Below are 16,383 nucleotides of genomic sequence, written 5' to 3' on the forward strand. Positions count from 1 at the left end.
AGCATCGCCAGATTTCAAATTCCCAGATTGTTCAATTGGGAGATGACATCATCCTTGTCACGAGATACTAAAGGGACCAATGAGAGAGCACCGTCAAATTGAAAATTTCCAATGATTGGTCGTAGAGGCCGCGAGACAATACGGTGTCATGTCCGAAGTTGATGTCCGAAAGTTCTTTTTGCATGTCATATTTTCAAAGCTATTTTCTTTCTTTTGCCGCGCCGAATGTTATCTACCAGTGTTGTTTAGACTGCTTTGCTTTTAATCTTGTACTACGCTTACGCTTTTCTGTATATGTCCGCCGTTTTCGAATTTGCTTTTACGTATTTTGTGTACTTGGACCCGAACTAGCCGCTGGCTATGGGTCCAAAAAGTGTTTGTATTTCCTGTAAAAGAAATTCGAAAATAAATTGAAATTGAAATTGAAACCTGGCCACCATGAAATGGAACCAACTGCCCACTGGGTTGCGAGCAAGCTGCCACCCGTGGCAAGTGGCAATGAAATTAATTGAAATGAATTTAGTCCAGTGGCCAGCTGCAAAAAGTGGCGCTGCGCATTCGCCTTACGGCAGTTTGGGAAGAGCAATCTGGGTCTCAGAAGCCTTGCGCGTGGCTGTGTTTTAAACTGCCACCTGCCTGGGCAGTTGAGGCAGTAGTGGCACCACTGCGCCAGTAGTGGCACGAAGGCTCCTCACGATCTATGAATGCAAAGAAGAGGGTCGTGACGTCAACAGCATCACGTGACCACCAGAGGACCAAGTATAGGGCACTGTCAAATTTGAAAATTGATTAAAATTGATTTCTTTTTTTATCAGGTATTGTATTCTATCTTGTATTGTGCCTTTTTATTTTATTCTACCTGCTCAGTGATTGATGTTTTAATAATGGCGTCTTGTACTGCATCTTTCTAATTGTTTTGTAACTGTACAGTTAGTGCTGCCTCATTATTCTTTCTTGTTCTTGGCGCGATCGGCCTCTTGTCTGTCCTGATTCAATATTCCGGAGACGAGGCCTCGTCAGGCGTGCATTAAACGCCTTTTGCCTCGTCGACCTCGGCAGTGTTTTATACCCATGTAGGATATTCGGTCGCTGTATTGTGCACCCAGTTCTGTCAAAAGAAAATGAACAAACGAACAAACAAACAAAGGTGGATTAGCTGACTTTAGTTGGTGGATTAAGGTGGATTAGTGGTTTGGAATAATAAAATCCCACATGATAACCCGATGGAAGGTACTCGAGCGATCTAGAAGGTTATGACTCATGCATTCCATATATGGGACATGAAACCGGTTCCAACTGGAGTTTGGACGGGGAAAATCGCAAGAACATTAGGCACTTATAGTAGACACCACAGCAGGCAGCTATCGCAGTTTCTTGTTTAAGAACGCGGTTAAGAAGGCCCCCAAGTTTGTTTTTTTTTTGTATCTGCGACAAGTTGATATTCGCAGTTCAGACTTTCGTTCATGATAGGTAGATATGTCTTTGCATTTTACAGTTTACTTCGCTGTGAAATTTGGCGAAAAAGGACCTGTGAGATCACTTTGATGCTACCATTTATTAGACACTCAGGGCACCGAGGAGTAGGTAGCGACTAAAATGTGAGTGCATTGATTTTAAAATTAACTTAACGAAATGCGTTAGTACGGTGCTGTGATTCCTCAAGTCATTTAACAGCGCGCATTCAACGTTCTACACTTGCAAAAATTGTGGCTGCTCAAATGTGTAGTTCATAGCGCTGGTAAGAAGCCAAAACAAATTTAACTAAGTCTAGAAACAAGGCGTCTGTGTTTTCACTCTGGCGATGTCTGCCAGTGCAAGCACCCGAGGGAGTGTGAAGAGCAGTTTAACATTGAATTTCGTAAAAACATGGCAGGTATACAGATGCAGTGATCACGCAAATAGAAGTAATTAAACGATTGGAAAGTGACGTTCTGATCCTGTGGCTTTCTGTGTGTTCGCTGCGTGGGACACTTGTTTGGAGAGTTTTATTAAAGAATGCGCTTTCATCTAGATACTGAGACAGTTTTTCTGCAACTCGCATGCTTTTGATCATTCCTTGAGACAGCTAGAGGTGGCCAAAAAAGTTGAAGGGCACACTTTGAAGAGATAGCATTAAAGGACAACTGGAGCACTTTTTGAGAATTCAGTGATATTCAAGGATCCAAATATATGTTGGGTGTCCGTAAAACATGCAAAGTGTTTCAGCGCCAGCATTTAAGATAGTAATGTAATGGGTGATTGAATTTTAGACTTGTCCTTAATGTAACGGAGAAGTGCGGGCAAGTTTGGTGAGACGTTAAAGGTGCAGTGAAGAGGAATCTGAACTCGTCTTTTTGCCGCGGGAACTCAAGCTACACGTTCCGAGCGTTCTTAGAAACTTCGATTTATTGCCCTGTGTGGCCGATTTCCCTAATTAAATCGAATTAACGTCCGGCTCTCGCTTTTTTTTGAATTCTCCCCGTACGGTGGGCGGAGTCGACCAACTCGTGGAGTGGCTTTCACCCAGTCCCGTGGCAGCATGCCGCTCTGCCATCGGCGAAGTAATACGTAGTAATCCGTAGAAGCAAATAGACCGCGCGTATTTTCATTTCTGCGGGCTTATTTTGCGGCTATATTATCTGCGAATGAAACTATTTATTCACGGAAGCCTAAAAAACAAAATAAAGCGAAAGCAAAGCCTCCACAGAACTGGCTGACAGGCACTCCACGTGTTGGCCGACTCCGCCCATCGTACGGGGAGAATACAAAAAATAAAGGCGAGAGCCGGACGTTAATTCGATTTAATTAGGGAAATCGGCCACACAGGGCAATAAGTCGCAGTTTCTAAGAATGCTTGGAACGTGTAGACAGAGTTCCCGCGGCAAAAAGACGAGTTCAGATTCCTCTTCAGTGCATCTTTAAGGCAGGTAAGATTTCAATAATTCAAACTGCCGCTGCCGCCAACCACACCTTCCTCTACATCGTTTGATGCCGCCAAACGACTCTCGCCGGAGTTTACCTCAGGGGGCGTTCGTTTTTTTTTACATTCAAAGCAAGCGTGTATGCATTCGAAATGTACCGGTACCTTCGATGACGTCATCACGTGCTTCCCACTTGGCGCGGTGTGCTGCGGAGAAGCTTGAAGGCCATCACAATTGTTCCAGGATTACGTCGCCATTTCACATGCTAGCCCAAAAGGACCTTGTATGCTTTACCTGCAAGTTTCACATGTTCGACCGCTTTAAGCTCATCGATTTCTATAATCAATGCAGTTTTCCTAAAATGATTTAGCGCTCAAATATACGCAATTGGTCATTCTCTACTTTAATTTGTGGATTGATGGGAGCTCTTAACATCATGCCCCTCCTGTCGCGGTGGTGCAGCGGTTAAGCGACGCACCACTGACGGAACGTACTGTCGCAGTAGGGGCTTGTGGGACCCAGGTTGCTCTTCTCGACCTACTTTTCGAGACCATTCATTAACAGTCACCTGCCACGGTGGGCCGGTTGTGATGACGTCACACGGTCACGTCACCTGGGCGGCCTACCTAGGTTGCTTCTCTGGATATTCTTTCGTGGATATCTCGCTGACGGTCAACGACGCCGACTTCGGCTTTTCTGCGACACAAGCTTCTCAACGCTATCGCGTTAAAATGTTTTCGCTACACCGAAATCAAGACAAAGCTGAAATATAATATGGACAAAAACCCTGCTGTCCCCAATCAAACCTATTTCCCATAACCCAAACCATTTTCCAACATCCCAGTTCTATAGCCACTCCCGCCCCTCTACTTCCCGGGCATGATTATCCAGACGTTCCCTTTTGCGCTCCTCTTCCCTTTTCACCAGTGTACAGTAAACAACCGGAAAATTCTTCTAGTTAACCTCTCCGCCTTCCCCCTTCTCTCTTTTCTTATACTGCCGAGCAATTAAGCTTTTATTTTTGTTTTCCAAGTTAAGAAAACATTTATGGGAAGCTGCATGCTTTGGGCCATACACTCCCATTACCGCACTTCCTATATTAAAAACTGTACACGAGATTCTGTCAAAATTGTAGGCATTTTTTATTTCACAGACGAAAGTAAAGAAAACTAATGGGCTTGTAATGCTTGTAACGAGATTTAATAGTAAGCTGCGGTTTTGTATAGGCTATGGTTAACCGAGAGGACATAAGCTGTCAAATTGTTTCCTCTTTTCTTGACTGACATTCGTCGTTTACGGCGACCAATGAGACTAGTGCGCAGAGTTCAAGAATAAAATGTGTGCTTCAGGAGGCCTATTTTGTTTTTGTTTCTCTCTTTGGAGATGAAGTATAAAATAATGCTGATGCATTTTTTTTCTCCGCTTATGATGAGCCCGAGCTTGCAGCCTTATTGCTAGTATTGTACTATAGAATAATCCGCGAGGAGATGCGTAGCAGCTGTTCCAAGTCCTTTATGAATGAGTTTTTGGAAACTTTGCTAGAATGGAAATGTAAACATGGGCTCAACAGAGCTGACACCGAAGAGAGAAAACACATCACCACATTGTCGAAGCGATTTAACCGGCAACTTAGCTGTTGCGGCGTCCTGTTAAATTTAACTGTGCCTCATTTGCACCTGTAGTATCAGGAGCTTTGTTGCCATTGTGCTCGTAAATCTTACTAAGGAAGCTTGCGTTTCAGCGCGCCGCAGCTAATGTTGCTGATATAGCGAAGTAACGAGTGACAAAAATGTAATTCGAGCTGAAAGAACAGCGTAGAAACGTACTACGAGTGAACGGTGCGATAAGCTCTCGTCCCGTGTACTCGTATCAGAACCGCCACAAGCGATGTGGTCCTAGCTTTGAACGTCTTGTATAAAACATAGCGCGCTGGGCAGCATGCTATCGAAAAACTACATTTAATACATAATCAGTCAAAAAATTATATATAATTCAGGGAGCGAAAGCTTAAAAAAAGAGACGAAATTCTCAGGCCATCACTCTTACAATGACGCACTTTTAATCTTCCATAGCCCAACCGCGGCCTCGCCAGCGTCGTACGTCGAGTCCTCGCCACCGTTATCTCACGTGCCGACCATTACAAGCTTGACAACAAAAAATGAAAAAAAAAACCAGGTGCACGATGCTGAACCATCACTGATATAAATGATGATACAGGACCAGGGGCAGTTTATTTTCTTTTCGTGGACAGTGTGCGGAGCATATTAAGGAAGGGAACATGGTTTCGTGCTCTTAATGGCTTGTCACAGGTCCCTCGCAGTGGTGCTGCTGTCACTAAACCAACTTAAGTCGAATCCTCATACCTCTACTCGTGACCTCGACATCTGCTGCCTTGGCTGACTGGCAGGGGAGCACACGTTGAAATCCCTCTGCAACAATGGAATACTGCACCGGTTTACAGGTTATTGCGGCAGTCATTTTAATGCACTTCGAAAAAGCGAAATGCATCGACTGGTGTGGCGGCCCGCAGAGTAAGTGCAGTACTCGATCACTGTTGCAGTAATGCCCTGAGGTCGACGTTGTATTTGCTGTGTCTTTACGTACATAATTTCAAGTGAGAAGGTTGAGGGAATGCTGCGAAGATTGAAAAGGACTACGTTTTGCGGCCGCCGCTGTATGCGCTGAGTATTCAGGAAACATCCATATGAATGCGAAATGGAATTAGCATTAAATTAAGAAAGATACTTGAGCAACGGCAAAGCAGCGTCAAGAAATGGTAGTGTTTTAATGTAGTTATACCGAGTAGACGTGCGAACGCATGTGTTTAGCCTGATTTTCTTATTGTGTTGCTTTGCTGGGTCATCGTCACGTCTGGCGATGATATTACTCAGCTAAAGCTTTGACCGAGGTGATCTGTTCACGCCGAAGATGGAAGTCGATGAAGACGGCAATGTGCAATGCTCACCGCGAGTGTGTATTGCAGTTTAGCACGAGGCGCGATCGGCTGCGGCGATAGATAGGCTTCTCGTGCAGTAGCCAGCGAAATTGACATGTTCGCTCCGCTGCGGGTTCGAATCGCAGTGGCAGACCCATCTTTTGCAGCTTTGGTCATCGGGTAGAACTTTCTCTCTAAAAGAGGCGGCAATTCTAGGGCGTCATTCACAACCGTACATAATGCATGGCAAGGGGAGCCGGTTAGTGTTTGTGGGAGCAGAGGCACGAATAGTAGTAGTTATAATGGCAGTGTAATACCAGCGGTTGCGGCATTGTAGTGAACTATGTAAAGAACATCCGTTGATGCGTAACCGGCTTCATGGCGGTCTTTGGTTGTTTGATGCCTTTCCAAGGAAATAAATGCATTCTGCGTGCGGCTTTTTATGTGTAGCTTGATGAGTTGAAAAAAGGAAAGTAATGTTGGAAATTTCCTTAGCCAGCATTTATAGTCCGAAAATTCAGCGTTACATTTCTGCCCGAGTTGTGTTCTGTTCTATTTTCATGATAGGAACTGACCACGGAAATCGTGCGAAAATTTGTCCTTTTTGCGAAACACAAAGGCATGATGCTCGAAATCAAGGCATTCATCTGGAAACTTAGAAATGGCAGAGATGACAAAAAGGAGCGGTGCTAGGTGGGCCTAATTCTTGGGCTATGCTTTTAAAGAACCCCGGCACCTTATCTGCAACAGTCTACCCAGATTTTGAGGACGAGCAATGATTAGCGAGAGTCAGCATTTCTAAGAAGTAAGACCCGGAGTTGATGCTGGCGAATGTCATCCTTTATCTTAACTGCTTTAGGGTCAGTTAACCTTAAACACTGGAGGCTGAAATAGCTAGCTGGAATACTTGTAAAGAAAAGCTACGGATCTTGTTCGGAAGCACCCGATGATCTGAAACTTATTGTATAGCTATATCGCCCACATTCAAGGCGTCTTGACACTTTGCCACAAGGTGGATAGCGCCGCGACCAAACATGGTAGGCCACGTGCTTAAAGCGATCGCGGACGATGCTTTTTATTTGCTTGCCTGAAAAAACTGCACTTTTGTGGACACTATCATTAAGGAGCGCTGCCACTTTTACCAAGTAGAAATACGGTATTTTATAGCAGTTTTGTTGGCTGCCTAACACGGCAGCGACTTCTTCAACTGTGGAACAGAGACTACCAACACTTGCGCGCTCCTAAAACCTTGCCGTCACGGACACGGCCACAAGGATCGTGCGGCTTGAACTGAAGACCCTTGAGCCTGTGGCTTTACAATCGAACGGCCCCGATCACACTCTGTCCGTCCTGTTACCCATGAAGGCCGTAGTGCTGAAAGAAATAGCGTACTCGGACCCCTCTCCGTCAGCGTACACCATTGACAGCCTGGCCTCCCCTCATCCACAAACCTCTGTTTCTTAGCCCTAGCCATTATTCCTAGCCGCGTTACCGCAACCCGAAGCAGTGGATAACGGCGGAAAAGTGACAAAACTTCTTCCACTGCTCTTCCTTCGGGCGCATTGCTCGACATTGCCGAAGTCCATGGTATCCGCTTCCGCGCGGCGAATTCTGCTACCTCCACCGCCTCGATGTTCCCAGAATTTTTTAACTTCTCGCCCGAGCGTCGCCACATACCTCTGAGGCAGCCGTCCACCTTCCATGCTGATGTCCGTCCTCGCCGTCGCGGCATGCCCGTCGCTCTCGCTATCCACAGTTGCCTTGTCTTCCGGATGCCGCTCCGTGCGCCCGCTCCAAAATGTAAAACTAGTTGGTCTGCTCCCGGAGGTGACGTTCTATGATCCAGAAATCTTCTATTGGCCATACGAATCTATCAACTAGACGTCAAAGTCGATCGCGTTAATGTGTGCGTACTGATTAACACCGGCGCACAAATGCAACCTCTTGTGTGATTGGCGTGGACGGTGGAAAGGTTGCTGTAGGCTCAGTACACCGTTTTAAACTGCGGCCATGACCTCATTCTCAGCTTACATTTTCTGTCTGACCACTCAGCAGTCACTGACTGCTTGCAGGGTGCCGACCACTCGTGCTCGTAGTCTTCGGTTCCGAAGTGGTCATGGAATAGGCACTTTCCAGTGTCAGCGGCAATCCGCGCAACAGCGTGTCTTCGACTTCAACAGTCACTTCCACTCTACATAAAAAGCATTATTCCTTCATTACAGAAAGTGAGTTCTTAGCCCTAGGGTGGGCATTTGGGAAATTTCTCTTCGTTGTCACGGTTGTCACCGACCGACATGCGCTGTGTTCGTTCTCTTCTGAGGAGAAGGAGGAGGAGGTAGAAGAGGAAAGACAGGAAGGTTAACCGAAAGAATAATCGGTTTGCTACCCTGCACGGGGGGAAAGGAGTTAGGGGATAAAAAAAAGAAAGAGAAAGGAGAGTAACAGAAAATTGAAGTCACTCTAAAATGTCAGTGTTCGTTGAAGTCACAGCCTATCGTGCAGGCCAGAAGTTCTCAAGAAGCGGAGCAGTGCCTTGAAGGCCTTCTCCGCCGACGACCGCCGCAGCCAGGGGCCGAGAATCTTTATTTCCGTCAGTGGGCGTGGATCTAGGCGCTCCAGCGCAAGGCTGAGAGACTGCCTTTCGGTGGTGTAGGCAGGTCAGTCACAAAGAATGTGGGTTATAGTCTCGTCATGCCCGCAGATGGCACATGCAGGGCTATCAGCCATACCGATTAAGAATATGTAATGGTTGGTGAAAGCTACACCAAGCAAGAGGCGACACAGCAAGGTTTCTTCTCGTCTTGGTAGGCCTGATGGTAGCGCGGAGCTTCAGATCTGGGTCCAAGGGTTTTAAACGGGAATTGAAAAATTGGCCGGAATTCCACGCGGCAAGCGTGATGTCCCGCGCAAGTGCACGAAGCCTGCTCGCTGCGTCTGATCTCGAAATGGGGATCGACACAAAATCGCCGTCGTCGTGAGCAGTTCGCGTAACCTCATCAGCGCGGTGATTGCCTGCTATGCCGCTGTGCCCCGGTAGCCATTGGTAGATAATGTCAGGTCCTTTGCTGATGGCAGAGTGATGCAGTTGTCGAATTTCTGCGACCAGTTGTTCATGGGCTCCACGGCGAAGAGCAGCTTGCAAGCCTTGGAGGGCAGCTTTGAAATCGGGGAAAATAGACCACTGCTGAGGGCGCTGCTGACTGATGAATTCAATGGCGACACGAAGAGCGGTGAGAAAAAACCCAGAACCGACTAGGCTATTGCGTGTTAAACCTGCGGGCAACTACACGTCAACATACAAGTCTGCCGCGGAGAGTTTTATTACCACGATGGCCAGTAGGATCCTCCTGGCATTAATGGCGACGTCAGCTCTCTGCCTTCGCTAACACTGGCAGAGAGCACCTCATTTTCACCCCATCAGACACTCCGATGCACCGTTTGTGTTCCGTGATGACACTTGATTCTGCAGCAACCAAAATCCGGATGACCCCGTCCTCCTCCTGCTCTTTGTACCTAAGCAGAGTTGCACTGCTGTACACCATAAATTTCATCATGTCCGCAAAGTTGGTTATCTGTGTGTTTCGCGTACTTATGGCCACGTGCGTCGTAGATACTTTTTCAGCGCCTCTATCGCTTTGTTGTCGATATTTTGTCGATATTTCGGTACTTGCGACCAATGCCAGTGACGGAAATGCCCGACCACTCTCTCAGCGGTGCTGCTCGAATCTATTTGCGTCCCACGTGAACCTCTCGACAGTATCAGTTTTGACCTTCCGGCTCCGTTTCATGAGTCCATCTCAGGAAGCAGATCAAGTGCAGTTTCAATGGACCAGCTCCCGTCTACGCAGTTACGACGGACTACGCTACTTCTCACCAGTACTGCTCCTAAAGTTGCTGATTTTATTCGGAACCACATCGTCTTACTGAGTGCGCCTCACCAGGAACTTCGTAGCGACCGCGGCCGCCGCTTCCTCTCAGCTGTTGTCGGCAAAATTCTCTGCTCCTGCTCCAAAAAGAATGAGCTGACCACCGCCTATACCCCGTGTTTTTGAGGCCTGGGTGCCATGCAACGGACACTGTGAACGGCGACGACTTGAACGGATTGTCTAGGACTCGTGCGTGGTTTATGTACAGGGTTTCTCTGGTAGTTGCAGTGGGCCCCTTTCTTTGCCAGGTTTTCTCCTGCCAATTTAGTATAAAGAAGTTAGTTGAGAATCAGGTCTCTTCTGCTTACGTTCTTGTATGTCGCCTTGTTTCGCCTTGCTTTGTGTACAATGTACTGAAACTTCACTGGACATTAAAAAACTCAGGTGACTGAAATTACAGTTCGGAACCGCACATAAGGTCAGCCCTCAAAGAATAATAAATTGTGTATTTTAACAGTGGAAGTTAATAAATTTAGAGAATTTTTTTAGTGATGGTTACAGCTACGGTGGCATTGTTTACGGTCTTCGGGCGCAGCGTAAATTTGTGGCGCGCGCCGAAGGGCCTATGTTGTTGCAATAAAGACCGACCCAATGCTTCTGTGGATCGGAAAGTGTTGTGAAACAATCCTGGCATTGCTGACAAGTGGTTGTTTGCATAATGCGAATATTTGTGGGATACAGGTGAAGTAAAGCGATTTACAGATTCGGAGGACAATTTTTAGAACTGAGACCAATCGGGGTCACGTTTCACAGAGGGGAGGTTTAGAAGCGCCAGATTGTGGAGAGATGCGTCCATCTTTCAGAATCTTCTTTTACAACCTGCAAATAAAAATAACTGAATTGCGGTTTAAAAGATACCTTCACATCCAGGAGTTGCCCATAAATTGGCCTTTCTGACGGCCACTGAGTGATCATTTAGAATTACCCTTCTATTTGTAAGGGCTTGGCTCTTCAGCTTAGAACAGTTTTTTTTTAAAATGGAAACCTCCAATGCAGTTCATTGAATGCTTCCTGTAGTGTATTTGTTGGACTGTGCCCTTTAAAGGACGTCATAAAAACTAAGTATGCAGTGATTTGCGGATTATTTTTTTGGCTTCATGCTTTCATGAACGGTTTCTTGCTGCAGACCCATTCGAACTCGCAAAGACGGCTCGAGTCGCAACTACTGTGTTTTGGGAATGCAAGAACCTGACCGTACAGCTCAACATATCTCCAGGCTTCATTAAGGTAGCTAATAACTTTCCTTTCTGTAGAACGGTAGCTTTCAACGTATGAAGTTGCAGGGGCTGAGAAAGCGCTGGAGGTTTTTGTACTTGCCACAATGAATGGTTTTCTAAATCATCATCATCATGATCAGCCGGACTACGCCCACTGCGGCCACAGTATCCTGCAAACCTCTTAATTCCATCATCATTATCATCAACCTGGCTACGCCCACTGCAGTACAAAGGCCGCTCCCATGTCTCTCCAATTAACCTTGTCCTTTGCCAGCTGCGGCCGCCGTATCCCCGCAAACTTCTCATCCGCCCACCTAACTTTCTGCCTCCCCATGCTCAGTTTGCCTTCTCTTGGAATCTACTCCGCTGCCCTTAATGACCAGCGGTTATCTTGCCTTCGCATTAGATGCCCTGCACAAGCCCATCTTTTCCTCTTGACTTCGACTAGAATGTCATTAACCCGCGTTTGTTCCCTCACCTACTCCGCCCGCTTCCGATCTCTTAACGGTACACCTATCATTTTTCTTTCCATAGCTCGCTGCGTTGTCCATAACTTAAGCTGAACCCCCTTTGTTAGCCTCCACGTTTCTGCCCCATAGGTGAGTACCGGGAAGATGCAGCTGTTGTAGACTTTTCTCTTGAGGAATATTGGGAAACTGTCATTCGTGATCTGAGAGAACCTGCCATATGCACTCCACCCCATTCTTATCCTTCTAATTATTTCCCTCTCATGATCCGGATAAGCGGTCACTACCTGCCCTAAGTAGACATATTCTCTTACTACTTCCAGCACCTCGCTACCAATTGCGAACTGCTGTGCCCTTGCTAGGCTGTTGAAAGTTACTTTGGTTTTCTGCATGTTAATCTTTAGACCCACTGTTCTGCTCTGCCTGTCTAACTGACTGATCACGCTTTGCATTTCGCCTCCTGAGTGACTTACCAAGCAAATGCCCATCGCAGATTACTTAGTTATTGTCCATTAACCCTTATCCGCAACTGGTCCCAATTCAGGCCTCGGAACGCCTCCTGTAAACAGGCTGTGAATAGCATTGGCTAGATGATGTCGCCGTGCCTGACTGACTCTACGGAGGACTATGTAGCTGCGCAATCGTTATGGGTAACCCTAGTATTTTCAAATAAGACGCTTCGACAACTCAATTTCGCAGTGCCTGCAAGACTCCTGAGGTTTGCATTTAATCAAATGCTGTCTCGTAATCAATGAAATCTATATATAGCAGTTGTTATATTCTGCGCATTTCTCTATCATCTGATTTACAGTGTGAAAGTGGTCCACTGTCGAGAATCGTTTACGAAAGCCTCCCTAATCATCTGGTTAATTAAGCCTAAGGTTGTCCTGATTATATTAGCGATTACTTGAGTAATTACCTTATTGGAAACGTATAGCAAGCTGATTGGCCTGTAATTTTTCAAGTCCTTGACGTCTCCTTTGTTATGAATTAAGATAATGTTAGCATTCTTCCAAGCTTCTGGTATGATCGAAGCTACAACACATTGCGTATACAGGTTGCTAGATTTTATAGCACAATGTCCTTTACGTTCAACAGATCTGCTGTTACCTGATTCTTACCAGCTGCTTTTTCCTTTTGCATTGCTCCTAAGGCTTTCTTTACTTCCTCTTTCGTTACTAGCGAGATGTCACATTGCTGTGCGCTACTGCCTCTCTCATTAACGTTCTGATTACACTGGCTCCTGTAAGCATTTGAGCAGAACTTTTCGAGTACTTTAGCTATGTTATCCATAATGCTAATGTTATTGCCCTCTTTGTCTCTTAACGCATACATCTGTTTCTTTTCCTATGCCTAGTTCTCTTTTCGCTGCATTTAGACTACCTTTGTTCTTTAGAGCATTCTCGATTCTCTCCACTATAAAGTTCTTTATGTCGGCTATCTTGCGCTTGTTTATTAACTTGGATAGCGCTGCCAGTTCTGTTCTGTCTATAGGGTTAGACGCTTTCATGCTTCGGCGTTTCTTAATCCGATCTTTCGCCTCCTGCCGGTGTATCCTGTCGAACCATCTGCACGCTCTGAACCTCTTCTACTGCACGCTCCGTAATGATAGCTATGAGATCATCGTTCACTGTTTGAACGGTAGGATCGCCTTCTTAAGTTAAATCCGAATAGCTGTTGGGCAGCGATATCATGAACTCCTGTACGTTCCCTATTAGCGCTAACCCGTTAATGGGCTTCCGCTTAGAATACAGGCACATGCGCTTTAAAACTCATGTGCAGCATCAGATTGCTGCGATGTTTTCAATAGGGAATGCGAGAACTTGGCTTAATCAGTTCTGCAGAATGGTCTGCTGCGGCGCTGCGGATTGTCGTCAGTAAATAGCACTAATCTCGTAAGTTCCAGTAAAATAATATATGCTAGCTCTTTGCGTCTACACGCGCCACTTAATTCGGTGGAACGTATTCCACACCCAGGGCGACTAAGATTGCAGTCTAATTCGAATGGTGGCTGCAAGGCGTGTGTTTGAAAAAAAAAATTAATGCGAGAAGCAGAATTTTTCCTTTACACACATTCTGGTGTTTTTTCATTCCAAAGGAAGCCGACAAGATTTGCATGGCATGGAGGCTGTGTTATGCCCTGGTGGAAGACACTTATAAGGTAAGTTTCGAATTTTTCATGTTTTGTGTATTATGTAATCTTCTGCCAGTTACTGGATTTAAAAGACGTCATTCATCCGCCGGGGTGATTTATGCTTTGTCGTTCGGTTTCTTCTCAAAATGTCGCGGGATGAAATCGCGGCCGATTCCGCATTGCGATGGAACAAGGCCCGTGGGCTTTATGATATGAACGCTCGTTAAGGAATCTCAGGTGGCCTATAACGAGGAGCCGCCACCGGAATCTCTAATACAAGTTCCTACTCTCGAGCAATGGGAGGCCGTGTTTTTCAGCTCAGACCTGGGCGTTCAAACCCGGGCCATTGAATGGGCTACTCAGGTCGCTGTCAGCCGTGATCTGATAGCCACCTAGCACGGATCATCCACATTTTCATTCTCTGACAAAATAAATGTGTTTTAATCCAATGCAGATGGCCTAAATCAAATCGGAGCCTCCAGTACAGCGCCCTTCTGGACCTTACATCGCACTCACATGTGCACAGAGATCGCGTTCTTAATGCCTATCTCTATCTGCACGAGCTTGGCATGTAACGTACATGTAATCCCAGAGTAAGCGCTTGTCCTGTCTTCACCTTTCATCATTCTTGTACTGTAGCGCAGTTCGATGTCTTTAGATCTGCACGGAGGTTTCCCTAGTATTCCCGCGAAAGATTGCTTACAACTGCACAAAAGTGTTGAAAGAAAGGAGTTTACGCTACGGGTGCTCATACCCGCCCTATTGCATAAGCTCTCATCACATGAGTGAGTGAAGCCTTTCTGTCAGCGAAGCTTTCTCCAATAAAGCATTATTCTCATGTAATGACATAATCAAATAGTCACATATTATTGTGACGGGCCTAAAGAAGCTCAGGTCGAAGGTGAGTAAAAGAGGACGAGAACGGCGACCGGCGGCAGGCCTAGCTGGTGCCTAGTTCGGCATGGAACTGACATGTTTTCGATGTCATGGTTTTGGCTTCGTTAATCAAACCCAAAAAACTAACGTGTTTAATGAAAGTTATTTATGGCTGCTGCTGCCAGCATGATACGTTGCAAACAGGGTAAGCTGACGACAATCTGACGATAGCGTAGCCGGCGGTTCATCTTGTGATAGCCAAGAATTCTGGACAAATGCATTTTTGCATGGTAAAAAGTTTATCAGCGCAATTTTTTCATATATTGCAAGCTTTCATTATAGCAATAAATATATCCGCATATATCTGGTCGGCAAGCTTGCATTTTGCTGCTAACGTTTTTTCTGTCCTCAAAAGCTTTGCCCATTGGTTTACTATCACTATAACTAACACTATAAAAGAAAGGTTTTGCTAGAGATTAGAAGATTAGCAATCATGTTCAATATTTTTGTACCAGTATTTTGCAGTTTTTGAATGCCGAAAATTTTGTCCACGAATATTGGGAATGTATCTGAATGATGAAATATTTATACCTCCGCAAAAATCTTGCAACTCAATGACGATGGCGTTCAGTGTGATCTGTTTACCCTGTGCTGCATTCTAGTATGCGCAAAGGGAGGACAATAGTTCGGTCACACGAGATATACTAGGTATTTAAGGAAAGAATAGTTCGCAGAAATAGGTTTTCTGAGGAAAAATATGGCTTTTTCAGCATAGTATTACCAGTGTTGGCGGACACCAGAAAGCTGGTGAACCATTTTTTGTAGTAAGATGGTTAAGTAATTTTTAATAATGAATTTTTTAACTGTTAGAATTTGGCGCCTAGTTGCAGTAAGGGATTTCTAGCGAGTCGTTAGTAACAGCCATATCAGTTTTTATAATTTAGGAAAGCGCGTAGATGTCAATATTATGGCGAAGTACGCATGTTCAAACTGACAGATAAGAGAGAAATGGAAATATTAACGCATATTAAAGTGCTTAACAGTCAACAAAGCTGTTGCGGCGGCTGTTTCAAGTTAACTATGCCACTTTTAGACCTTAGTGAATAACCGTAGCTTGTTTACAAATGTGCTCATAAATCTATCTTCTGCCTCACCATAAATCTATGTTTATCCTTACCATGATCTTGGCCTCGGAATTGGGCGTCTTAGTTCATGTATATTCAAGGTTATTTAACAAAGGAATTCAACGCAAGATACGAAGTGGGTCGTCAGGGCACCGCAGGAGACCGCCTATTCTGTCTTTTTGCTGTTCGGCTATGCTCTTTCGTGTGCGATGTTAAATAACCTTTAAAATGGAGGGCTAGCGCATGATACAATGTACCTTAGCTTGGTTTGTAGCGAGGGTGCTCTGGTGGTCGCTTTCATTATCATTTACACAGCAAAAATGACTTTCACAGGGATTGTTAATGGCATGCCCTGAGCATTTGTGTAGTACTTAATGAGACCTAGGGCCACAGGCTCAAATCTCGGCCGTGGACGCCGTATTTTGAAGGAGGCAGAATGCAAACCACATGCATGGTTTATGCCATGCCAGCTAAAGTAAATAGAATCGAAGTGCTCAGTCATGAATGCGGAGCCGTTTACTAGGCATTGAAGAAGTGAATGAGGCTTGTTGCTGCTTACTAAATAGATGTCTTCCGCCGTATACTTTGAGAAAAATTTGCCGCTATTTGTGTAATCACGGTAGTGACAATGTTAGAGCTCTTTACAATGACGTTTCTGAAAGCCGACGTACATCTGCCATACCATACCATACCATACCATACGATACCATACCATACCATACCATACCATACCATACCATACCATACCATACCATACCATACCATACCATACCATACCATACCATACCATACCATACCATACCG

At 45.4% G+C, this 16,383-nt stretch overlaps 1 protein-coding gene across 1 annotated transcript in view; it reads left to right on the forward strand.

Annotated features, from left to right (window-relative positions):
* Positions 1 to 5,282: 5,282 nt before the first annotated feature.
* The window catches only part of LOC149363076 (uncharacterized), a 29,998-nt gene continuing 18,897 nt past the window's right edge, over positions 5,283 to 16,383 (forward strand). The window contains exons 1-3 of the mRNA XM_089569875.1: positions 5,283 to 5,431; positions 10,888 to 10,988; positions 13,544 to 13,606. Of these exons, the coding sequence (XP_089426001.1) occupies positions 5,338 to 5,431; positions 10,888 to 10,988; positions 13,544 to 13,606 (258 nt within the window). The 5' untranslated portion in view covers positions 5,283 to 5,337. The remainder of the gene's footprint in view (positions 5,432 to 10,887; positions 10,989 to 13,543; positions 13,607 to 16,383) is intronic.

Source organism: Amblyomma mixtum, chromosome 2 (genome assembly GCF_055824585.1).
Source record: "Amblyomma mixtum isolate Tamu chromosome 2, ASM5582458v1, whole genome shotgun sequence".
Classification (NCBI taxonomy): domain Eukaryota; kingdom Metazoa; phylum Arthropoda; class Arachnida; order Ixodida; family Ixodidae; genus Amblyomma; species Amblyomma mixtum.